This window comes from Mus caroli, chromosome 17, assembly GCF_900094665.2.
Source record: "Mus caroli chromosome 17, CAROLI_EIJ_v1.1, whole genome shotgun sequence".
In the NCBI taxonomy this organism is placed as follows: Eukaryota; Metazoa; Chordata; class Mammalia; order Rodentia; family Muridae; genus Mus; species Mus caroli.
The window spans coordinates 82430884-82456944 of record NC_034586.1 but is presented as its reverse complement, the minus strand read 5'-3'; the positions used below and the strand labels follow the sequence as shown (position 1 = coordinate 82456944).

The 26061-nt window shown below is 45.0% G+C and overlaps 1 protein-coding gene across 1 annotated transcript in view; it reads right to left on the bottom strand.

The window, feature by feature from the left end:
• Positions 1-20222: 20222 nt before the first annotated feature.
• The window catches only part of Epas1 (endothelial PAS domain protein 1), an 82629-nt gene continuing 76790 nt past the window's right edge, over positions 20223-26061 (bottom strand). Inside the window, exons 12-16 of the mRNA XM_021185964.2 lie at positions 25484-25989; positions 24687-24813; positions 24403-24517; positions 24020-24193; positions 20223-22546 (exon numbers count right to left, since the gene is read on the bottom strand). Coding sequence (XP_021041623.1) covers positions 22395-22546; positions 24020-24193; positions 24403-24517; positions 24687-24813; positions 25484-25989 — 1074 coding nt within the window. The 3' untranslated portion in view covers positions 20223-22394. The remainder of the gene's footprint in view (positions 22547-24019; positions 24194-24402; positions 24518-24686; positions 24814-25483; positions 25990-26061) is intronic.

Genomic DNA, 26061 nt, shown 5'->3' with positions numbered 1-26061 from the left:
AACATATTCCAGGAATACAGGGAGGTCCCTGGAGGTGTGTGGAAGCTCACTGTGCTGTCAGCAGCTCGCCCATATCCTCTTTGATGTGTTAGCCAAATAGAGGTGAGTGTCTATGACTTGCCGCTGGAGTCAGAAGTGGAGGCATTCTTGTGGGACGGAGTTCTCAGCAGGTGGGGTACAATGCTATCTCCAGCAGATAGTGTCAGAAATGAATTGAGTCGGTGTCTTCTGGGGAACTGTTTGGTTGGTCTGTGGGGAAAACCCTTCTCAGCGGGCATCCGAATGAACGGTGTCATTCAGTGTGAGCGCAGGGTAGAAAATGACTTTGGTTTCTCTGTCTCATTTAGAGCTGATGTGATGTGGGTTAGTGTCCTTGTCCTGTTTCTCTTGGGAAAACGGTCCATTTCTTTCACTGTTAAATATGAGCTTTGACATTGAAAGAGTTCATGTCTAATTACAAAATAACGGTCTCAGTTCCACTAAGTTTTCCGTGTCTGTTGCTATAGATTTTTTTCCTTTGTCCTCTTAATTCAGTAAGTCACACTGGTCCACTCGTCTGTGTTAAAATAACCCTGCATCCATTTGATAACCCCAGCTTGTTTACAGCACATGGTCCCTCAACTATGACTGCTTTTGATGATAGCTTGTCGATGGTACGTGAACTACTGAGTGAGACTAGTCTATAAGCAGTCTTTCTCGATCTCTGTGTGTTAAGGTTTGGCTCTTAAACGTCAGAGAATTTCTTCCTTTTTATTCTCTAGGCACATTTGAGGTAGAGTGATATTTCTCAAATATTTTGAAGAATTTAATGCTAAAGATATCTGGGACTGAAGTTTTCCTAGTGGTAAAACTTTTATTTAAATTAAATTTGATGGGACTGAATCGATGGCTCGGTGGCTAAGATTCTGTGGTGTTCTTGCAGGGGGCCAGAAGTCAGCTTCCAGAGCCATAGCAGGTCACTCAACCATCTGCAAAGTCTAGTCTCAGGAGACCTGACACTCTCTGTGGCCTCAGTGGGCACTGTGTACATGCTGTACATTTAATCTCTCTCTCTCTCTCTCTCTCTCTCTCTCTCTCTCTCTCTCTCTCTCTTTCTCTCCACACACACACACACACACAAATAAATAACAATTCATGTAGTTCTTTTTACTCTTGATTATTTTCAAAGAGACTATTTTACTTAATGTAGCAGCAGCGTATTGATTATATTAACTTTAATTTTAATTTCTGTTATTAACTAGTGCTGGTTCTTGATAAAAAAAAAAAAAGTCTTGCTAGCTGCTTACCAATCTTATTGTTCTATTTAAAGGACTGACTATGGCTTTGACGATTTTCTTGTTTCCCTGTTATGTTTAAAAGCTGTTTGCTTTTTAGCTTTTGTTTTTGTTTTGAGGCAGGACCTTGCTAAGTAGCCCAGGCTGGCCTAGTAATTCATGGTGAGCCTCCAGCCTCAGTCTCTCAAATGCTGAGGTTATAGACAGTGTGGCACTTGGCCAGGTTCAACATCCCAATTCTTGTTATTAATATGTATACCATTGGCTCTCAGGGTGCCTTTGTCTCTAATAATCACATCTGTGTTGCAGCTGCAACTGAATTCTACCAGCTTTGAATTATTGCTCACATTAATACTTCACAGGTATTCCTATTTTCTTTGTTGTGTTTTCTTTTCTTTTTATTTTCTTTTGGGGGGGGGGGAGATGGGGTTCGAGACAGGGTTTCCCTGTGTAGTCCTGGCTGTCCTGGAACTCACTCTGTAGACCAGGCTGGCCTCGAACTCAGAATCTGCCTGCTTCTACCTCCTGAGTTGGGATTAAAGGCGTGCGCCACCACCTCGGCTCTGTGTTTGCTTTTCTTGGGATACTCTTACTCCATACCCAGGCTGGCCTGGTACTCCTGGCAATCTTCCTGCCTCCTCCTCCCCCTTCCCTCTCCCCCTCCCCCTCCCTGCTGACATTACAGATGTGAGCCACTCTGCCTGGTTAGGAATGTTCCTGTTTGCTTACTTAGTTATTCTCTGGTGGTGCTGAGGGCTGAAACTAGGCATATTGAGCAGGCACCCAACCATTTAGCTCTTTCTCCTGCTCTCCCTTGGCTCCCCACCCCCTGCTTCTCTCTCTTCTCCCTGTCTTCTTTCTTACAACCCATGAGTTATTTCAATTCCGTTCTTAGTGATTCGTAAACTTCCATGTGGGTATTGATTTGTGTCATCGTTTCTCTGTGGCCGGGAAGTATATTCTGAGTCATTTTAAACCTTTGAAATGTGTTACGGCTTGCTTAGAGCTGGTATTGTGGCCTTAGGGAATTACCTTATGCCTCTCAAAATGCCTAGTTCGTAGTTATTGGGTAAAGTATATTTCAATGCACTCTTGTTTCTTAGTTAAGAACTTTTTAACTTATTTTTATTCAAGGTCATATTCAGATAAACAACCAAGTTCAAGACCAGCATGGGCTACAGGAGACCCTGACTCAAGATTTCTTTCTTTCTTTTTTATTTTATTTTTATTTTTTATTGGATATTTTCTTTATTTACATTTGAAATGTTTTCCCCTTTCTAGGTCTCCCCTTTGGAAACCCTCTATCCCATCCCCCCTCCCCCTGCCTCTATGAGGGTGCTCTCCCACGCACTCCTATCTTCCTGCTCTGGCATCCCTCTACCCTGGGGCATCAATCACCCTCAGGCCCAAGGGCCTCTCCTCCAACTGATGTCCAACAAGGCCATCCTCTGCCACATATGTGGCCAGCACCATGGGTTGCTCCATGTGGATTCTTTGGTTGGTGGTCCAGTCCCTGGGAGCTCTTGGGGGGAGGGGTCTGGCGTGTTCACATTGTTGCTCCCTCCATGGGGCTGCAAACCCCCTGAGCTCCTTCAATCCCTTCTCCAACTCCTTCCTCCATTGGGGACCCCTGAGCTCAGTCCAATGGTTGGCTGCAAGCATCCACCTCTGTATTTGTCAGGTTCTGGCAGAGCCTCTCAGGAGACAGCCACATCAGGCTTCCATCAGCAAGCACTACCCAGCATCCACAATATCGTCCTGGTTTGGTGACTGTATATGGGATGGATCCCCAGGTGCGGCAGTCTCTGGATGACCTTTCCTTCATTCTCTGCTCCACATTTTTTTTTTGTCTCCATATTTCCTCCAAATTTTGGTCTTCCTTCTTCTTGGGCTTCATATGGTCTGTGAATTGAATCTTGGGTTTTCTGAACTTTTGGGATAATATCCACTTATAAAGTTAATACATACTATGCGTGTTCTTTTATGACTGAGTTACCTCATTCAGAATGATATTGTCAAAGTTCATGCATTTGCCTGCAAATCTCATGAAGTCATTGTTTTTTAATAGCTGAATAGTACTCCATTGTGTAAATGTACCACATTTTCTGTATCCATTCTTCTGTTTAGGGAGATTTGGGTTGTTTCCAGATACTGGCGACTATAAATACGGCTGCTATGAACAGAGTGGAGCGTGTGTCCTTATTACATGTTGGAGCATCATCTGGATACACGCCCAGGAGTGGTATAGATAGGTCCTCAGTGTTCTTTGCCTTAGAGAAGCTTTGCAATTTTGAGGTCCCACTTGTTGATTGTTGATCTTAGAGCATAAGCCATTAGTGTTCTGTTCAGGAACTTTTTTCCCATGTGCCCATGTGTTTGAGACTTTTCCCCACTTTCTCTTCTGTTGGATTCAGTGTCTCTGATTTTATGTGGAGGTCCTTGATCCACTTGGACTTGAGCTTTGTATAGGGAGATAAAATGGATCAATTTGCATTCTTCTACATGTTGATCAACCAGTTGAACCAGCACCATTTGTTGAAAGTGCTGTCTTTTTTTCCCACTGGATGGGTTTAGCTCCTTTGTCAAAGATCAAGTGACCATAGGTGTGTGGGTTCATTTTTGGGTCCTCAATTCTATTCCATTGATTGACCTGCCTGTCATTGTACCAGTACCAAACAGCTTTTATCAGCTTGAGGTCAGGGTTGGTTATTCCCCAAGAAGTTCTTTTGTTGTTGAGAATAGTTTTCACTATCCTGGGGATTTTGTTATTATAAATGAATTTGAGAATTGTTCTTTCTAAGTCTATGAAGAATTGAGTTGGAATTTTGATGGGGATTGCATTGAATCTGTAGATTGCTTTTGGCAAGATGGCCATTTTTACTATATTATTCTTGCCAATCCATGAGCATGGGAGATCTTTCCGTTTTCTCAGGTCTTCTTCTATTTCTTTCTTCAGAGACTTGAAGTTCTTGTCATATAGATCTTTTACTTGTTTGTTTAGAGTCACACCAAGGTATTTTATATTATTTATGACTATTGTGAAGGGTGTTGTTTCCCTAATTTCTTTCTCAGCCTGTTTATCCTTTGTGTAGAGAAAGGCCACTGATTTTTTTTTTTGAGTTAATTTTAGATCCAGCTAATTCGCTGAAGTTGTTTATTAGGTTTAGGAGTTCTCTGGTGAAATTTGGGGGTCACTTATGTATACTATATCATTAGCAAATAACGATATTTTGAATTCTTCCTTTCCAATTTATATCCCTTTGCCCTCCTTTTGTTGTCTAATGGCTTTAGATAGAACTTGATATACTATATCAAATAGATAGGGAGAGAGTGGGCAGCCTTGTCTAGTCCCTGATTTTAATAAGATTGTTTCAAGGTTCTCTCCATTTTGTTTGATGTTGGCTACTGGTTTGCTGTATATTGCTTTTACTATGTTTAGGTATGGGCCTTGAATTCCTGATCTTTCCAAGACTTTTAACATGAAGGGATGTTGAATTTTGTCAAATGCCTTTTCAGCATCCACTGAAATGATCATGTGTGTGTTTTTTGTTTTTGTTTCTGTTTTAAATTTGAGTTCGGTTATGTAGTAGTTCGGATTTCCATATATTGAACCATCCCTGCATCCCTAGGATGAAGCCTACTTGATCATGGTGAATGATCATTGTGATGGGTTCTTGAATTCCGTTTTCAAGTATTTTATTGAGTATTTTTGCATCAAAAATTTTAAGGATAATTTGTCTCAAGTTCTCTTTCTTTGTTAGGTCTTTGTGAGGTTTTGGTATCAGTTTAACTGTGGCTTCATAGAATGAATTGGGAAGTGTTCCTTCTGTTTCTATTTTGTGGAATCGTTTGAAGAGTATTGGTATTAGGTCTTCTTTGAAGGTCTGATAGAATTCTGCACTAAAACCACCTGGTCCTGGGCTTTTTTTGGTTGGGAGACTTTTAATGATTCTATTTCTTTAGGGGTTGTGGGACTGTTTAGATGGTCTATCTGATGCTGATTTAACTTTGGTATTTGGTATCTGTCTAGAAAATTGTCCATTTCATCCAGATTTTCCAGTTGTATTAAGTATAGGTTTTTGTAGTAGGAGCTGATATTTTTAAATGTCCTCAGCTTCTGTTGTTATATCTCCCTTTTCATTTCTGATTTTGTTAATTTGGATATTGTCTCTGTGCCCTCTGGTTAGCCTGGCTAAGGGTTTATCTATGTTGTTGATTTTCTAGAAGAACCAGCTCCTGGTTTTGCTGAGTCTTTGTATAGTTCTTTTTGTTTCTACTTGGTTGATATCAGCCCTGAGTTTATTTCCTGCTGTCTACTCATCTTGGATGTATTTGTGTCTTTTTGTTCTAGAGCTTTCAGGTGTGCTGCCAAGCTGTTAGTGTATGTTCTTTCTAGTTTCTTTTTGGAGGCACTCAGAGCTATGAGTTTTCCTCTTAGGACTGCTTTCATTGTGTCCCATAAGTTTGGGTATGTTGTTTCTTCATTTTCATTAACTTCTAAAAAGGCTTTAGTTTCTTTCTTTATTTCTTTCTTGACCAAGTTATCATTGAGTAGAGGATTGTTCAGCTTCCATGTGGATGTGGGCTTTCTGTTGTTTTTGTTGCTATTGAAGACCAGCCTTAATCCGTAGTGATCTGATAGGATGCATGGGATTATTTCATTCTTCTTATATCTGTTGAGGTCTGTTTTGTGACCAATTATATGGTCAATTTTGGAGAAGATACTATGAGGTGCTGAGAAGAAGGTATATTCTTTTTATTTAGGATGAAATGTTCTATAGATATCTGTTAAATCTATTTGGTCCATAACTACTACTACTTCTTCTTCTTCTTCTTCTTCTTCTTCTTCTTCTTCTTCTTCTTCTTCTTCTTCTTCTTCTTCTTGGTCCATAACTTCTATTAGTTTCACTGTGTATCTGTTTAGTTTCTGTCTCCATGATCTCTCCATTGATGAGAATGGGGTGTTGAATTCTCCCACTATTATTGTGTAAGGTGCAATGTGTGTTTTGAACTTTAGTTAAGTTTATTTTATGAATGTTGGTGCCCTTACATCTGGAGCATAGATGTTCATAATTGAGAGTTCTTCTTGGTAGATTTTTCCTTTGATGTGTCCTTCTGTACTGGCTATTTTTGTGTCAACTTGACACAGCTGGGGTTATCACAGAGAAAGGAGCTTCAGTTGAGGAAATGCCTCCATGAGATCCAACTGTAAGGCATTTCCTTAATTAGTGATCAAGGGAGAATGGCCCCTTGTGGGTGGGACCATCTCTGGGCTGGTAGTTTTGGGTTCTATAAGAGAGCAGGCTGAGCAAGCCAGGAGAAGCAATCCAGTAAGGAACATCCCTCCATGGCCTCTGCATCAGCTCCTGCTTCCTGACCTGCTTAAGTTCCAGTCCTGACTTCCTTGGCGATGAACAGCAGTATGGAAGTGTAAGCTGTATAAATCCTTTCCTCCCCAACTTGCTTCTTGGTCATGATGTTTGTGCAGGAATAGAAACACTGACTAAGACACCTTCCTTATCCTTTTTTGATAACTTTTGGTTGAAAGTCGATTTTGTCTGATACTAGAATGGCTACTCTAGCTTGTTTCTTGAGACCATTGCTTGGAAAATTGTTTTGTAGCCTTTTACTCTGAGGTAGTGTTTGTCTTTGACACTGAGATGTGTTTCCAATATGTAGCAAAAAGCTGGGTCCTGTTTACATACCCAGTCTGTTAGTCTATGTCTTTTTATTGAGGAATTGAGTCCTTTGATGTTAAGAGACATTAGGGAATAGTGATTGTTGCTTCCTGTTACTTTTGATGTTATTTTTATGTTTGTGTGGCTATCTTCTTTCAGGATTATTGAAAGAAAATTACTTTCTTGCTTTTTCTAGGATATAGTTTCCCTCTTTGCATTGGTGCTTTCCATCTATTATCCTTTGTATGACTGGGTTTGTGCAAAGATACTGTGTAAATTTGGTTTTGTCATAGAATATCTTGATTTCTCCATCTATAGTAATTGAGAGTTTTACTGGGTATAGCAGTCTGGGCTGGCATTTGTGTTCTCTTAGGGTCTGTATGACATCTGCCCAGGATCTTCTAGCTTTCATAGTCTCTGATGAGAAATCTGGTGTAATTCTGATAGGTCTGCCTTTATATGTTACTTGACCTTTTCCCCTTACTGCTTTTAATATTCTTTCTTTGTTTTGTGCATTTATTGTTCTGATTATTATGTGATGGGAGGAATTTCTTATCTGGTCCAATCTATTTGGAGTTCTGTAGGCTTCTTCTATGTTCATGGGCATCTCTTTCTTTAGGTTAGGGAAGTTTTCTTCTATAATTTTGTTGAAGATATTTACTGNTTTTGTGTCAACTTGACACAGCTGGGGTTATCACAGAGAAAGGAGCTTCAGTTGAGGAAATGCCTCCATGAGATCCAACTGTAAGGCATTTCCTTAATTAGTGATCAAGGGAGAATGGCCCCTTGTGGGTGGGACCATCTCTGGGCTGGTAGTTTTGGGTTCTATAAGAGAGCAGGCTGAGCAAGCCAGGAGAAGCAATCCAGTAAGGAACATCCCTCCATGGCCTCTGCATCAGCTCCTGCTTCCTGACCTGCTTAAGTTCCAGTCCTGACTTCCTTGGCGATGAACAGCAGTATGGAAGTGTAAGCTGTATAAATCCTTTCCTCCCCAACTTGCTTCTTGGTCATGATGTTTGTGCAGGAATAGAAACACTGACTAAGACACCTTCCTTATCCTTTTTTGATAACTTTTGGTTGAAAGTCGATTTTGTCTGATACTAGAATGGCTACTCTAGCTTGTTTCTTGAGACCATTGCTTGGAAAATTGTTTTGTAGCCTTTTACTCTGAGGTAGTGTTTGTCTTTGACACTGAGATGTGTTTCCAATATGTAGCAAAAAGCTGGGTCCTGTTTACATACCCAGTCTGTTAGTCTATGTCTTTTTATTGAGGAATTGAGTCCTTTGATGTTAAGAGACATTAGGGAATAGTGATTGTTGCTTCCTGTTACTTTTGATGTTATTTTTATGTTTGTGTGGCTATCTTCTTTCAGGATTATTGAAAGAAAATTACTTTCTTGCTTTTTCTAGGATATAGTTTCCCTCTTTGCATTGGTGCTTTCCATCTATTATCCTTTGTATGACTGGGTTTGTGCAAAGATACTGTGTAAATTTGGTTTTGTCATAGAATATCTTGATTTCTCCATCTATAGTAATTGAGAGTTTTACTGGGTATAGCAGTCTGGGCTGGCATTTGTGTTCTCTTAGGGTCTGTATGACATCTGCCCAGGATCTTCTAGCTTTCATAGTCTCTGATGAGAAATCTGGTGTAATTCTGATAGGTCTGCCTTTATATGTTACTTGACCTTTTCCCCTTACTGCTTTTAATATTCTTTCTTTGTTTTGTGCATTTATTGTTCTGATTATTATGTGATGGGAGGAATTTCTTATCTGGTCCAATCTATTTGGAGTTCTGTAGGCTTCTTCTATGTTCATGGGCATCTCTTTCTTTAGGTTAGGGAAGTTTTCTTCTATAATTTTGTTGAAGATATTTACTGGCCCTTTAAGTTGGGAATCGTCACTCTCTTCTAGACCTATTATCCTTAGGTTTGGTTTTCTTATTGTGTCCTGGATTTCCTGGATGTTTTGGGTTAGGAGATTTTTGTATTTTGCATTTTCTTTGACTGTTGTGCCAATGTTTTCTATGGTATCTTCTGCACCTGAGATTTTCTCTTCTATCTCTTGTATTATGTTGGTGATGCTTGCATCTATGACTCCTAATCTCTTTCCTACATTTTCTATCTCCAAGGTTATCTTCCTTTGTGGTTTCTTTATTGTTTCTATTTCCCTTTTTAGATCCTGGATAGTTTTGTTCAATTCTTTCACCTGTTTGATTGTGTTTTCCTGTAACTCTTTAAGGGGTTTTTGTGTTTCCTCTTTTTTTTTTTAATAGTATAGAAGAGTTTATTCTGTATTCATGGAGAGGGGACTTGAAAGGGTAGTAGAGACAGAGAAAGGGAGGGAGAGAGAGAGTACAGTGAAGTAGAGGCTGTCCATGAGCACTCAGAGAGTGGGGGGGGGGAGGATAAGGGGGGAGCAAGAGGGAGAGGACAGAGCTAGAGCAAGAAGTCAATAAGGGCTTCTTGCTGTTCACCTGTGTTCTCCTGTATTTCTTTAAGGGAGTTATTTATGTCCTTCGTAAAGTCCTCTATTATTATCACGAGATGTGATTTTAAACCAGAGTCTTGCTTTTCTGGTGTGTTGAGGTATCCAGGACTTGCTGTGGTGGGAGAACTGGGTTCTGATGATGCCAAATAGCCTTCATTTCTGTTGCTTATGTTCTTGCCCTTGCTTCTTGCCATCTGGTTATCTCTGGTGTTAGCTGGTCTTGCTGTCTCTGACTGTGACTTGTCCCTTCTGCAAGCCTGTGTGTCAGTACTCCTGGGAGACCAGTTCTCTCTGGGAGGAATTTGGGTATGGAGAACTGTGGTATAGGGTCAGCTCTGGGGTGCAGATGGAAACCGGAAGGATCCTGTCCTTGACAGTTCCTTGGTTCCTGTGTCCTAATGGCTCTGGAAGGGTCCCTCTTGGGCCAGCAGTTTGAACAGAAGTGGTGGTCTTACCAGAGCTCACAAGTGTGTCGGCACTCCTGGGAGACCAGCTCGTTTCTGGCGATAATTGGCTATTGTAGGGCTGTGGCACAGGATCTGAGGGCTGTGGCACAGTGAACTTTAACCTACCATATCATTATTTCATTTTCATGGGGATAAAAATCTACATGTCAAGACCCTTTAAAGTGCACAGCTCAGTGTTTTTTGGTGTGTTAACAGAATTATGAAACCATGTCTACCTCCACGTTTTCACAATCCCAAGGAGAACCATCACCATTTCCCCTTTCTCAGGCCTGGGAAACCGCAGATTGAGTTCTGTCTCTGCGTTTACTGGTTCTGAACATTTCACCTAAGTGCAATCATGCAGTGTGTGGTCTTCTGCCCAGCACCTTCCACACAGCATCTTTTGAAATTCTTCAACTCTTCACCAGTTTTCTATGGTTGGTAATATTCCCTAGTATGGGTATAACTCGTGAAACGTATCTGTCCTCCAGCTGTTGGCTATTTGGGCCATTTCCCCTGTGGAGATGGATGAATAAGGCAGCTACAAAGAAACATTTGAACCCAAAGTTTCTTCGTACAAATGTGTTTTAATTCTCTTGGATGTGTGCCTTGGAGTAGAGCTTCTGGATTGTATGGTAGCTCTGTTGAGAAAAGTTCCTAGAAGGTTCTAGATGCACAGACAATTCGTACCCCACCAACATTGATGTCCACTTAGGATTCACTCACTCCAGCCGTCTGTGAAGTGGGACCTCATTGTGGCTTTGCTTTGCATTTCCTGGTAGCAATAATGTTTAGTGACTAAGTTTATTGGCCGTTTGTCTACCTTCTTTAGAAAATGTCTATTCAAGTCTTTTGACTGTGTTTAAACTGGGTGCTTTTCTTTCTAGTTGATGGTGTATAGGTTTTCTTTATATATTCTGGATCAGTCCATCACCGGATACTGGTTTGAAAATAGTACATTCACCTGCATGGGCATCTTCACTGCCTTGACCCTCCTGTCTTTCCTACTTGTTCTATCAGCCATGGAGTGACGTTCAATTAAATCTCCTACTAAGACTGTAGGTTTTCTACTTTCCTTAATATGTTTACCAGGCATTTATAAATACAGTATTACTAAGAGAAGGCAGGTGTAGCATGTGTGAGGCCTTGAGTTTGATCCCACACCACTGCAAACAGAAGAAAAGTCAACAGGCAGACACAGCACAACTGCTCCTTACTATTGAGGACCCTGTCGTCGCTGTGAACTGTTTGTTGCTCCTGCTTTGTTTCTTATTTAAAGAAAAGGTTTTTTGGTTTTTGGTTTCTTGTTTAAAGCCTTTCTGTTAGGCTCTAGGGTGGGTTCCAGTGTTAGACACTGAGGAGGGTTCTAGTAATAGGCACTGGGGTGGCTCCAGTCCTTTCTGTCAGGCACTGGTGTGGGCTCCAGTCCTTTCTGTCAGGCACTGGTGTGGGCTCCAGTCCTTTCTGTCAGACACTGGTGTGGGCTCTGGTCCTTTCTGTCAGGCACTGGGGTGGCTCTAGTCCTTTCTGTCAGGCACTGGGGTGGCTCTGGTCCTTTCTGTCAGGCACTGGGGTGGCTCTGGTCCTTTCTGTCAGGCACTGGGGTGGGCTCTGGTCCTTTCTTTGGTCAGCATCTGCACTGTATCCTTTGTGGCCTTTTCTCTCATTTGCATCTTTACTTATAAAGTGTGTCTCTGGTGTGGTCTCTTTTTATCTTCTTAATTTGGTGTGATGTTTGCCACTTAATAGAAATCATTAGCCTGCTTCTATTTTATACAACTGCTAAGGTGGATTTAACCGAGTATCTCACCAGTTGGCTTCCATTCGCTTTGCTACTCTTTTTACACATACTTTCAAAAAATACAACTTAAATTTCTCTATTTGTCTTATAATATATTACGTTAAAATTCTTCTGTGATCACCAAAGTGATTGCAATATACACCTATCACTTATTAAGGCCAAACACAATTGGTATATCTACTACTTTCTAGATAATTTAAAGACTATATTCTGCTTAATTCCATTTCCATTTTCTAACTTCATGCTACTATTAAGTTTATATCAGTCCTACTTTACTTTAAACTACACGGTTGTTGCATTTTAGATTTCTTTATTTAATTCTAATGTATGCATTGTACTCTACACGTATGTATAGGCACTACCTGTATAACTAGTGCCTACGGAAATCAAAAGGAATCAAATCCGCAGCACCTGGAGTTACAGATGATTATAAGCTGCCCTGGGGGCCTGGTCCTGAGCCTGGTTCTTTGCTAGAGCAGCTGGTGCTGTCGACTGTGGAGTTGCCTCTCCTCATGGTTCTTTGTCAGTGTGCTCTTGGACATTTCCTTCCCTTGAATTAATATTGCTGTTGTAACAGTTAACATTCCCTTGAATTTGCTCATTTGCATACTGTTTGCATTGCATGCCGCCCTATAGGGTTTTTGTAATTTTTTGCATACCATTTGCATTGAATGCCTTCTTATAGTATTTTTTGCATATTTTTGCATATTTGTTTTACAAGGATCAATTTTAAATACACTTTATTTTTGGAGTAGTACTTTACAAAGATCAAGATGAATTGTCAGATTCACTCCCAGCAAATGAACATATTTTATTACTAGGAGACTCTTTAAAAAAAAAAAAAAGAACCAATTATTTGGAAGGAAATGGCACATTTTGGGGGTGAAAGCCCTTACTTTGTTCAGATTTCCTTGGTTTTTACAAGTATCTTTGTTTCTGGTGTTGCATCCTAAAAGGTGACACTATATTTAATTGTCCTCTGGTTGTCCTTAATAGAGACCATGTTCAACGGATCAGTTCTGGGAGAGGCTGGCACTTTGAAGAACAGGGGTGAGCTTCGTCTGAAGAATTTTCCTCCTTTGAAATTTTCTTGAGGTCCCTCCCATAATTCGATCCAGTAGAGACCTTTGACAGAGAAGCCATTGAGGTATGTTTTCATTTGTGTCACAGATCCACCCCTGAATTTAGACCACATGCCCTGAGAGTGATGGTAAGGGAGAGATGTGACGAATCAGACTTCTCCCAGGGACTCTGTCACCTGTCCATCTTCAGTTGGCATTGGGCTGTGCCACGTGGGGCTGTGCTAAAGGTGTATCTCTCTGTATGTTATCTCTTGTTGTAAGAGAAACATTGCATCAAGTGCTTGTCCCAGGGAACGAATATGCTGCCCCCAGAGGAGAGACCGACTAGGTGTGAGGTGGATCTCCTCAGGGCTCTCTCTCAGGGTCATTTAGACTTGTGGGACTTGTGGCCTTAGTCACTGGCTTTTGGTGGAATTCCACAGTATCTCCAAGAATCACACAGTCCAAATCAATAGCAACAAAGGAAACCGTTTAAAACTCTCTAGTGAACATAATTTTCACAGTTTCTTCTGCCTCCACTTCAGGGGCAAGACCACTCTCTTCTCTTCATTCCCAGTCGCCGGGTCCAGCCATCTCTGAGGCCCCGAATGGCCTGCACAAAGAGCCTCCTATGGATTTGAAAAGGCCATTTTTAACCTCCTCACAGCCCTGCAGGGCCTCATGTTCTTCCATCTCTCCTATGCTTTCTTTGCCATACGGAGAAAACACAAACAGCAAGCTGAGGAGAGAGGCAGCTCTGGATCTTAATTTCACTGGAAACACTTCCTCATGTACTTTAATTCAATTTGGTGCCATTTTGGTCATCTTTCTTTGAATCGATTTTTGTTGATTTATATCTCTGTTAAAGTATGGTGCCCAGGGAGGGACATAATATGTAGGGGTAGCTACCCAGCTATCCATAATACTGTAGGGTTACCAATTCCTTTCACTCAGCCTATTTTTTTGTTAGTGGAGTGCAGGGGCACGCTATTGTTATCTTATTAAATAAATGAGCCCCACTCTCTTGATAGTGTTGGACTTCCCCCTCGTTAGATAGAAAGAGCCCATAACTACCCCAATACCCAATCCCTGTCCACAGTGGCTTCCTTCAGAATGACTGACCCTCAGACGGAAGCCAACCTGACAGATGCAGTCAGCACTCTGGGATTTAAGCATCGGGAATGAACACATATATATTTTGCATTCCCAACCCCCCTCCTGCCAGCTTACCCCAATCTGAGGCATCCCTACCACCCAGAGTTGAATGTTGGAGCCATGCCTTGGCCCTTCATGAAGCTCCCCAACTATTGTTAGTGTTCACGCTCAGCTTCCCTCGCCTCACCCAGGCTAATGAGGGTTGGGAAGCATCCTTTGTTTGGAGCCAACTGGGTCTCCTAGCTGCAACTGTCTCCTTCTTCTCTTTGTCCAATACTGGGCCCCCTCGTATGGGTTAAAAACCCAGATTGGACCAAAAGGGAGGGAGCTGCCCTGGCAACTCTTATACTTGCTTCTGGAAAGCAAAGTTAAACACATACAAACCCATGTGTTCAGAGTGTATGTGGATGGCTTGTGGGGAGTTCTCATAGATACTGAGGAACTGTCAGAAGTGCTCTCTCTCTCTCTCTCTCTCTCTCTCTCTCTCTCTCTCTCTCTCTCTCTCTGCCATGCTCCAGGAGAGGTCTGCCCCAGACTTGAGCTTCTGAGACGATCCAAAAAACGATCCTTGATGCTCCTCAAGTCTCTTTATCTCGGAAGTCAGGATAGACCAAGCCTGCCAGGCCACCAATCAGCACTCGGCCCTTGGACCCATGACCTGCACATCTGCTATCCCCTGCCGCTCCTCCCCACTCTCCAGATCTTTGCAGAGCATCCTTAGGGATCTCCACTGCTTCTGAATCAGGTCTCCTCCCCCTCCCCACTGATGGCCAGAGCTGCCAGCCCTGGCCTCCTGTCATGATCTGTATCTTCCCTGGTTCTTCTCTCTCTGAATAAGCTTCCTCCAGACCTTCTCCGTTTATTTCAATCACTTCTGAAACTTCAGATCTTGCTCTATCTTAAAGTTTACACCTTGTAAAAATCCCCCTCCTATCGTGGTGGTGGTGTTGTATGTACGCTTGTAAATTCTCACAATCATCATAGAGTATATGGAATAATTTCAGTTTTTCAAAGAGCTCTCGCATAGTGTCCCTTCCTATCCAAAGTGTCCCTTACCCTTATGCTCTGACAAAGATCTGTTCTCCACTTACGTTTTTGCCTTTTCAGAGTGTGATAGACATAGAACGAGGGAGGATGGGCTCTTCTGAGCCTGACTTCTGTGATCCCCATCCTGTTGCTTGGGTCCAGCATGCTCCTCTGGGTGCTCAGTGTGTCCATTCCATTGGACAGCTATACCAGAGCCACAGCGACCTGTGCTTCTGTGAAAGCCAGGTTGTTTTCATTTCTTGGTTACTATGAAAAATGGTGCTTAGACACTTGTGTGTACGTAGTACATACACTTGTGTGTAGAGCTCGTGTGGATGTAGTGCTTGTACTGCTTTAGAATACCTAGGCAATCTTATCACTGGCCCCGTGGTTAACCTGTGAGGTCCTCTTTCCTCTGACAACAGCGCTCTCTCTCTCTCTCTCTCTCTCTCTCTCTCTCTCTCTCTCTCTCTCTCTCTCTCCTCTTGGTTTTCTCTCTCTGATCATTAAGTGACTCAAGAATCATACAATTTCCTACCCCCACCCTTTGCTTTCATTGATGATCATCTCTTCATTATTTTTCTTTGCTCATTATACAACTTAGATTTCACAGTCCGTTGTAATGGATGCTCTTTCTGTTTTGTTTGAGGGCTTTTGATTTGGTTTGGTTTCCTTTGGTTTTGAGACAGAGTTTACTTATGTAGCCCTGGCTGTCCTGGAATTCACTCCATAGGCCAGACTGGCCTCAAGCACCCAGAAATCTGTCTGCCTCTGCCTCCCAAGTGCTGGGATTAAAGGCATTTGCCACCACGCCCGGCATAATGGACTTTTTTTATTGGAACATTCACTTTAAGGGTTATTTTTTTAATTGTTGTTGTTGTTGTTTTGTTTTTGTTTTTGTTTTTCTAGATAGGGTTTCTCTGTGTAGCCCTGGCTGTCCTGGAACTTACTCTGTAGACCAGGCTGGCCTCGAACTCAGAAATCCGCTTGCCTCTGCCTCCCAAGTGCTGGGATTAAAGGCGTGTGCCACCACCGCCTTGCTAAAGGTTATTTATTTGCTGGGTGTTGGAAAGACAGGGACGTGCATGCTGTGGTGCACGTGTGGAGGTCAGAGGACAACTTGCAGGACCTATTTTTCTCCCTTTACCACATGGGTCCCAAGGACAGGACTGGATCTCTAGGATAGGACTCAGGTTGTCAGGCTTGGCAAAATGTGCTTTCACCTGCTGAGGCCTCCCACAGACCCTGTTTGCAGCATTCACTGAAAATACAATGACTGTGATAACGGCCCATATAGGACTGTACCTCTCCATCACTCCTGACACTGATCCTCGACTCACACTTCCAGTATGACTGTGTCACACGGTGTGCCCTTAACTTCCCACAGCCCTACTCTCAGGCCAGGGTTTGCTCCCTGGGGATAGAAGCAGTCCAACTGGAGCTAGCTCAATACCTTCCCATCACTCATTCTCCCTGACTATGTCCCTGTTCCATCCTCTGCTGTCCCTGTCAGAATGTACAGCCGCCCTAGCCTCTATCCAGAGCTCCCCGCCCAATCCCATGGCTTCTCTCAGGACCCAGCCACCTTTCCTTCATCTTTGCTCTTGCAAATATTTCTTCTTCTTCTTCTTCTTCTTCTTCTTCTTCTTCTTCTTCTTCTTCTTCTTCTTCTTCTTCTTCTTCTTCTTCTTCTTCTTCTTCTTCTTCTTCTTCTTCTTCTTCTTTTTTTTGGTTTTTCGAGACAGGGTTTCTCTGTGTAGTCCTGGCTGTCCTGGAACTCAACTCTGTAGACCAGGCTGGCCTTGAATTCAGAAATCCACCTGCATCTGCCTCCCAGGTGCTGGGATTAAAGGCGTGCGCCACCACTGCCGGCTAAATATTTCTTCTCTCTTACACCTTTATCATGGGCTCCCTCCATCACCACTGTGTAAACACTTCCTAATACGTGACACCCCCTTGAAAAACCAGCACGTTTACAGTAGGGAGAGCTGACAAACATAAGCTCAGCCAAGGGACCAAGGTTCTCATCAGCCACGATAAGTTGTGATCATGTGTACTCTTGATATAAGGTGGTAAAAATGGCAGCTGGCCTTCAAGGTCTCCTGTCTGCTCCCATCACCTCTGCCTAGTCAGAAGACCAAGTGAGAGGTCTGAATTAAAGGATGTCCTCAGAGCATGTGTCCCAAAACTCAAGGTGAGCAAGACAAAGCAAATGATGTGCACTTGGGACTCAGGGGCAGGAGGATCTCTTTGAGTTCAAGGCCAACCTGTTCTACAGTGTGAGTTCCAGGACAGCCAGAGCTACACAGAGAAACCCTGTCTCAAAAAACCAAAACCATTCAAACAACCAAAACAAAAACAAAAAAGCAAACCCCCCACCCCACCCCCCAAAAGCCACACATACACACACACACACACACACACACACTAAAGTTTAAGACAGGCTTAAGGGCATAGTCTGGCTCAATGGGATGTGCTTTGGATAGATTGGATAAATTTTTTTTTTTTAAAGTGAAGGGCAAGAAAAAAATCAGGTTAAAAACTACAAATTTTACAGCCAATATTTTAAAAATTGTATTTACTTTATGTATATGGTGTTTTGCCTACATGTATGTAGATGTACCATATGCAAGCCTGGTCCCCATGGAGGCCAGAAGACATCAGGTCATCTGTGTCTGGAGTTATAGAGTTATGAGCCCATGTGGATGCTGGGAATTGAACCTAAACCCGCTGGAAGAGCAGGCAATGCTTATAACTACTTAGTCATCTCATGCTTTCTCCTACAGTACAAACTTTAAATAATGTACTGATGTTGACTCATTCACCCGGACATCTATACCATAGTAATGTTAACAAAGAGGGAGAGAGGCACGAGAAATTATCATTCTTGACTTCTCTATAGTGGAACCTGATTGTTTCTTGCCCTTCACTTTTTTTTTTTAAAATCTATCCAAAGTACATCATTCCATTGAGCAGAACTGTGTTCTTAAGCCTGTCTTAAACTTTCCTGTGTGGAGGTGAAGAAGCTGTAGGGGTTGGCTGAGAATTGGAAAGTACCCTTTATAGAGAACAGGAAGAGGTTGGAGACCTATAAGGCCATGCTGAGGAACAGTCAATGTGTGGGAGGTCCTGTCTCCTGGCCAAGAAATTGGTCCCTGTCACTATGATGCTGGCCTGGGTTCTGCTCCTAGCCATGCCTCTCCATCGCTGTCTGATAGGCAGGTCACTTAAAGACTTTGTTTCCCTGAGATTTGGTCTCCTTTGCTAAAATATCTAGAAGTTGAAAACTTAGAGTGGAGTAGGGTTCAACTTTCTCTCAGTATCTCCAGAGTTGACTTTGCTGATCTGGGAATATCCCTGCTTCAGGAGAAAAAGATCGGGTTAATCTCGTCATTCCATTATAGAGTATACATTCTTTTTCACAAAAGCAGAGGAGGAGCAGGCAAAGGGAAAAAAGGCAGGAGATGGTTGAAGCTTAGATGTCATAGAGGAGACACGGGTCTGCATCATATCTTCAGGTAAACCACAGCTCAGCATTTGACCAATCTGTCCTGCTTTGAGGGGATGGGGTTGGCCAAGCTCCATGGGGTGAGGAGCCCCTGGTGCTCCAACCTTGGTGTCTGAGTTCCCCTCCCAGAAAGCGTACTGACTTGGAGGCTACCATGTAACACTGAAGCTGAGATAGCATGCCCCACTGAGAGGAGACACCTACAGCCAGGAGAAGCTCAAGAGGCTCAACGGCTCTCACTTTCATGCGGGGAACTGATCCTGCTGCTGTGTGCACCACGTGCTGGAACATACCTGCTCCTAAACCACAATGTAAAATCAGGAGGAGATGAGCCAGTCTTTCCTGAACACCTTGATACAATAGTGAAGCAGCAGTGGCTGACGTGAGCACTGCGTCTTATGCTCACATACCCCAAAGAAGAGCAAATTCCTACCAACCCATCAGGAACAGTGGCATCTTATTTTTCCCCTTTGCTTGCTTGCTGAACTTTGAAGTCAGAGGCACTGACTACTGTGCCCACTCCACCAGGGCCTGGAGGGTCAACCAGAGCTTTAGGTATGGGGTTAAAGCCAAAGAACAGCATTAGAGGCCCCTCTGAAGTCACTGGGGACAAGGAGAGTGCTCCTCCAGGAGAAGTGTGCCATTCTCAGGGGAGCCGAGGAAGAGGAGAGCCCGGATGAAGGTGAGGGGGAGTTTGGCCGGGCCCAGACACTCCAACTCAAGGTCCAGAGATCAAGTCAGGAGGAAAAGAATAGAAGCAAGATACCCACAATGCCTAGAGTTAAACTAAGACTGACTGGAGTGTTCCTTTTAGATTTGTTATTTTATGTGGTATGTTTTGCTCACGTGCACATATGTATACAATGTGCAGACCTGGTGCCCATGAAGGCACTGAAAGTAGACATCAGAGCCACTGGGACTGGGTTATAGACAGTTGTGAGCCATTGTGTGGGCGTTAGAAATGAAACCCTGGTCTTGTACAAGGGCAAGTGCTCTTACTCGCTGAGCCGGCGGCTCTGCGCTCAGACAGGAATTTTCTATTTGAAAATGTAAACAGGCCCTAGCATAAGCCATAGCTCACAGCTAGCTCTGGGGCTTGAGCCATGTGACTGTGTGACATGTGGAAGTAAGTCACTGTGGGTCCTAGTCTCATCTACAAAATTATACGCATGGCATTGCTTAGGCCGATGGAGCTAACGAGGTCATTGTGAACCCAAGACATCAGGAGCACAAGGAATACTGGGACAGCTGATTATATGGAGGGCTGACTGACTGTAAGAGATGCTGCTGGCCTTCACCCTCCCCCTTGATCACCAGAAGAGTGGCTTCCACAGAAGCCACATCTGGAATAGGGACCCATCAGGTCCATGCCTAACAGTATGCTTCTGTTGTGTTCGGTCTCTGGCTGAAGACTTTTTCTTTTCTACCTACTATACTACCTAGGAAGACCTTGAGTCTACAGTGATGCCCTTGGCCCAAGGTGCCCTTCTCCTTGGACCGCAGTGCCTCGTGTGGGTCTCTGAAGCGAGAGCCCATGGTTTCTTCCCTTCTCTCCCAGCATGCAAGGAAAGGGCCTTGGCTAGACACACAGTCGCTACAAAAATGCTTAAGATAGCGACCAGCTCCTGGGCTCGGGCAACTGTCAGGCACAAACGCCTTCCTTCATCAGACTTCCTGTGGGGTGGTCTCAGGCTGGTCTACTTCAGCTCCAAAGTCCATTTCTGTGTGCTCTTGAGTAAGAACCTTATTTTTCCATCGGCACGGAAAACAAGAGGCATGGGCAGGATAGGATCAGAATACTTTAATAAGATATCAGTGTCAAAATACATTTCCTTATAAAGTTAAGCTCCCGTACAGTTATAATGTCGTCAGTAGGAATTTGACAATGCAGTAATGGTCATGAAGTTGTTACATGGACAGGAAAGGTTAATATGAAACTCGGAATATTTCTCAGAGTGTCTTTAGTAAAACTGCAAAAAACGGAAATGCCCTTAACGCTGAGGCAACAACACAGGAAATCAAACACCAGCATTTGCATGTCAATAACCCTTCAAGTTCCGTCGCCCCGCCTGCTTGTGTGTCAGGCCACACTGTGCACCAATGCGCAGCTTGGACAACACCATGCCTAGGTAATGTCAGGTAGACTGACCTTCAGAGTTAATTTTTGGTTTGAGCAGCAAGTCCCCTTAGGCTTACTGTACTCTTGCCTGATGGGCTTTGTGTGTGTTGAGAGTTTTATTGTACCCGAGTCAACAACACCTTATGTTGATTGGTATCACAAACCCAAAAGGTGCTTCCCCTCCCCCTCAGTGAGTTACAAAGTGCTCTTGGAACACGATTTTCAGTGCTTTCTACCTGTTCAGTGTCACACTTCATGTGACTGAGACCTCAGCTAGAGGCTGTCCTTGGAGGTCTGCCCGCTGCTCGCCAGCAGGGGGCGCTGCACCATGGCTTCGCAGGGCCATTTGCCCTGCTGTGATCTGTGGCAGGGTGTAGGGCTGGTCAGACCTGCTACCCTCCACCTGGCACCCTCTCCCAGTTTAGCTCCAAGGACTTGGGTCACTACATTTGTGAATCCTAACTTGCTTTATGAATTCCCATTAAAACCACTTCATGGTAGCTGTGGAAACACCCAAATGTGCCGCAGGAGAGAGATTGGCAGTCACGTAGCTCAGTGCGCTAGAAGGGCTAGCAACATCGCCTGAAAAAGAGTGAGAGCGCTTCCTTCCTCCTTCCAGCTCACCTGCAACCTGCCCTCGGTTCCTGCGAGCCCCGAGCCCTCATAGCGGCAACAGCACACACATACATAATACACTGAGAACACGAAAAGATAGCTTGCAATGTTCCCCCTTAATGACTTCACTCCTGGGACTGTTTGTCACACCGCTGCCATATCACAAAAGCAAAAAGTCACCAGAGAGAAAGAAAGAGAGATCCGTGGCGGTTAGTCAGGCCTGTGGGAGTACTGCACAGGTCTACAGTGTCCAGAACACTGAGAAAATAAAATTAACAGCCCTAAAAGATCTTAAAAGTGATTCTTGTGAGCAGGATCCCATTTCTAAGCTTTTAGATATTACAGAGTACCCATATATATGATAAACACTAAACCTGGATATAAATTCTTCTTAAAAAACAAAACAAAACAAAACTCAGTTTTGCTTTTGAATAATAGTTAAAAAAAAAATCCACTGGACCCGGGGAGAGATGGGGGCATCACCAAACAGCTTAGAACACCACCGCGTGGCTTCACAGGTAACCCTAGAGTTGATTCTTCACATTGCTTTTTTGCCCCATACTAAGTCGTATGAAAAAATCGGAGCAAAGAGTTGGCTTTAAAAACACAAAATTTTACAATATGGTGATTAGATATGTGTGTGTGTATATGTGTGTGTGTATATGTGTGTGTGTGTGTGTGTGTGTGTGTGCATACGTGCATGTGTGTATATGTGTGTAGGTGTGTGTGTGTATGTGTGTGTATATGGGGTGGGGGGAGAGGGAGAATCCACAGTGGGGCAAAATCCTTTTCTCTTTGGCAACAAGAACAAGAACACTTGAGTTGAATGACGCCAAAGCTTTCCTAGGGAGAGGCACCAGCCACCATGCTTGTTAGTATGGATATGAATGAGAGAGAGAAACCTTTGGGGAATATAAATTAGAAGTAATTCAAGGGAGGGAAGGAGGCAGGGAGGGAGGGGTAAATCTTATAAAATTTCAGAACACTTTCATCAACGGTAAAACATAGCAGGTACAACAACTATGTATTTTTAAAACATGGATAATAAAGTGAGCATGTCAGATAAAGGCCACTGCTTGGTGACCTGGCCAGTAGGCCAGGTTGAGTACATCTCGTAAGAAGTGTGCTGGTGTTAGAGATACCTAATTGCAACACAGATGGAAGTGAAGCTGGCAGGCCAAGACGGCGGGGCAGGCAGGGCCATGCCCGGCCAGAGGCCCTGGCTCAGGTGGCCTGGTCCAGAGCTCTGAGAAGGTCTCTCCCCTGCAGGAGTGTGGAGCTTCCAGGCACGGGCACGTTCACCTCACAGTCATATCTGGTCAGTTCCGGCAACAGGTAAGGCTCAAACGATGGCCCCAGCAGTCGACTGGCCACGCCTGAGAGGAGGGAGAGGAGGGAGAGGAGGGTGTTTCAGAGGACTGGCACACACCTGCTCCGCTGGCTGTAGATGACCAGGGGAAAGGGCATGCATGCAAACAACTGTATCTCCAGCTTCCGGCAACTTCCGATGCAGCAGCCCTCTGGCCCTGGGGCTCCATCCCCTGTTCAGAGGATGGAGCCAGAAGAGGACATGCCACAGCAGTGCTGAGATCCAAAGATGGCTGGAGCAACAACAGAGGTCTCTCAGTTTAGAGACAGAGCTGGATCCCAGTGTGCTCTCCCTTCCGGGGTCCACACTTCCCATTGCCTGCACTCCTACCAACAGATGCCCTGCCCTTCTTAAATTCACCTCTGCTTTCAGTCTATGGGCAGAAACGATCTATGTTGAAATTAGTTTTGCTTCGCTTTCAACAGCTGGGGAAACCTGTCGTTTGCTGACTACAGCTGCCCAGATGTGTATACCGGGGGTGAGTGATGTATGGTTCTCTCTTTAAACTTTAAACTTTCTCTTTTAAGTCTTCTGGCTTGCCAGCCCGCCTGCTGGTAAACAACAGAACTGAAATATCAGCCCAGGGCTTTTGGGGTTCTTCAGATGGAATTCTAAGAACACAACTATAAATTTTCCCCAACTCTGCTCCTGTAGACAAGGCTCTGGAATTTTCTTTCTCAAACCACAAATTGTTTGTGCCAAGCAAAGGCGTCTATGGGAACACTTGTGTGTTTCAGTGGCAATAGCTGAACTTACAGTGAGTCCCCTGTGCAACCTTTCAGAGAAAGCTTGTGGTATGTGTGTACACTTCAGGCAATGAGCAGCTGAGGAAAGACATAGACTCTTGGTCTTGTGGGGTGCCAACAGCCCGCGTGTGACCTGACTGATTACTGGAGGATCCCTTCCAGAGCCCATGCACAGTCTTCCAGCCCACCTTTCCAGGGCAGCAAGCTTGTCTTGCTCAGAAGTCCACCACAGCCCCAGGGCCCTTGCCATACCAAGCCGCTTCCTTCTACCGAAGCTTCCCTAGCCTGAGCTGGTGTTAGAGCTTTAGACCCACTTTCTGGGGAGCCTGCTTGGCCAGAAGTAACCGTGGCTCTGCCCTTTCTCAGGGACAACAGCCAAAGAGGCCTTTCTCACTTTCTCACACAATCTCAGCTCATCAATGAGGAGCCTGCACCCTCCTGGGCCTTCCTTGTTCTTTGAACAAGTCATTATCAAATCCTTTCTGGGCCTGGTACCATGCAGGCTCTGGAATAAAGAGGAGACTTGGTCCTGGCTAAACCATCTCATGCAGCTTGGCTGAGGAAGAGCCCTATGGACTGTAAGCAGTCGCATCAGACCTGAGCAGAGGCTCTGAAGGCAGTCTTGTCCAAATGTAGAGTTGCTTCCTGCAAGCGGTTGCCTCTCAGCTCTCTGGCCAGCCAGGCCACCTGTTTGCATCAGACCCTGGCTATGGTGGGAGTTCCAAAGCACTCACCTGACACCTTTTGAGCTCCTGGAGGACCGTAGTCCTGGAACTGGGAGGCATAGCACTGTGGCGGGAACCCAGTCTTGGCGTTCTCCCCTGAGCTCCTGGTAGATGGTGGCTGGGGAGGTGGCAGGTGTCTCAGTGGCTGGCCCAGGCCTCTCATAGATTTTTGGGTGAATTCATCTGGAGGATCCAAGCCAGAGAGTGAACTGTGGTGCTGTCATTAGGGCAGACAATAGTGCTCTCAGCCTGCTTTCTTTCTCAGAAGTCACGTAGAGACCTCTGAGCCGGGATCCTGCTCATGGCATGGATATAACCCATTCTAACAAGGCTCAGGGAATGTGCTCTGAGCCTTCAACCCTCCACCAGACCCCTGGGCCAGGCCTGCTTACCGGGGGCCATGTTCGCACTGATGGTCTTGTCAGGCATCAAAGGACAGGTCCCGCCCATGAGGCTCTTCATACGTTTCCACATCAAGTGTGAACTGCTGGTGCCTGGAGGGTCCCCCTGCAGAGATGACGTGTAGTTGGAGGAAGTGGGCCAGGGTGGAGTGGGGTGGGTACCGCACAGACCCAGCAGGCGCAGGTGCTCACTACCAGATCTAGCTGTCTGCATCTCTACCCTAGCCTCATCTCCTTCCTGTCCAGCAGGCTGTTCGTTCACAGGCATGGCTTACCCCGCTTGTGTCTTGGAAGGCTTGCTCCTCATACTCCAGCTGCCGCTTTAGCTTCAGCTTGTTGGACAGGGCGATCATGGCTGGGCTCATCATGTATGGACCTCGGGCCCCGAAGTCCTTTGCAGACCTGCCAATGCCAAGAGAAGACAGTGGTGGGTGTGAGGCATCTACAGCCTCCCGCTGCCTGGTGTCTTCATCAGAATCCATGACTCAGACGATCTATGGAGGGCAGAGTGCCAAAGGGCTTGAGTGGCGGCAGCTCAGCTCTTCCCTCTGTAAGATGCTCAAGAGTTCTGTCACCTGCGCCTCTCTCCACACACCTGTCCACCTCAGTCCTGCCCAGCTAGATGACAACAGTCTCTACGAGGATTTCTGCTGAATGCCTCCCTTCCAGAGGACCATCTGGGGTGCTCTATAAAGGGTACAGACTATAGACAAGACACATCAGCTTATGGGACTGCAGCCTACTGGGAAGACAGGAAAATGCTGGTGCCTGTGTGCACCCCACAGAGGCTCCGGACAGACAGACAGCACAGGACTATGGAGGAAATACAATAATACCTATCTGTGTCCAAAGGTAGGCAGACATCACTTAAAAAAGCCCCTTCTTCTATCTGCTGGGGTCTGGCTCTCACTTGTCAGAGGAGGACTAGGAAAAGTGCCAGCTGCCTACACATACAGTGAGGGGATACGGTCAGCGGGAAGCTGATGTGAACCTCTAGAGCCTCCATTAGTGGGTGTGTACATGTACTCGCCCTGCCCAGTATGTCCCCTCCAGCCAGACATCTATCACTGACCTCATCTTGAACATGGAGACGTGAGGCGGGGCGCTCGGAGGTTCCAACTGCGATGACCCCACCGGCAGGGCTCCTAGGGGTTCAGCACCCTGATCACCCACAGGCCACTTAGTAGGGCCGAAATGTAATGGTGGATCCGGGGGCCACTGCGTGTTGGATCTGCCCCCCATAGAAGAGAGAGGGGTGCTGGCCTGGCCACAGCATGGAGACAGGGACCCTTTGCTCCCAGCATCAAAGAAGATGGAAGACATGGGCCAGTGCTCCGACTCTGTCTTCCTGCTTTCCAACTGCTGCGGGTACTTATCGAGGAAGAAGGGGCCGTGGGTGGCCCCCGGGGTGAGCGGCTGGAAGATGCTGGTCATGGTACTGAAGCAGTGCTGGGGGGTGGGCTGGGGGCTCTCTGGCATGAGCGGCTCCTCTGGGCAGATGGGACTCAGCTGGAAGTCCTCGCCGTCCATAGGGATGTAGGGTGCCAAGGTCTCCAAGTCCAGTTCACTGAAGTCCGTCTGAGGAGACACAGAGCAAAGGGTGGATAGCGGCTGGCCCGGCCCTACCCTGCCTAGGCCTTTTGAAACTGT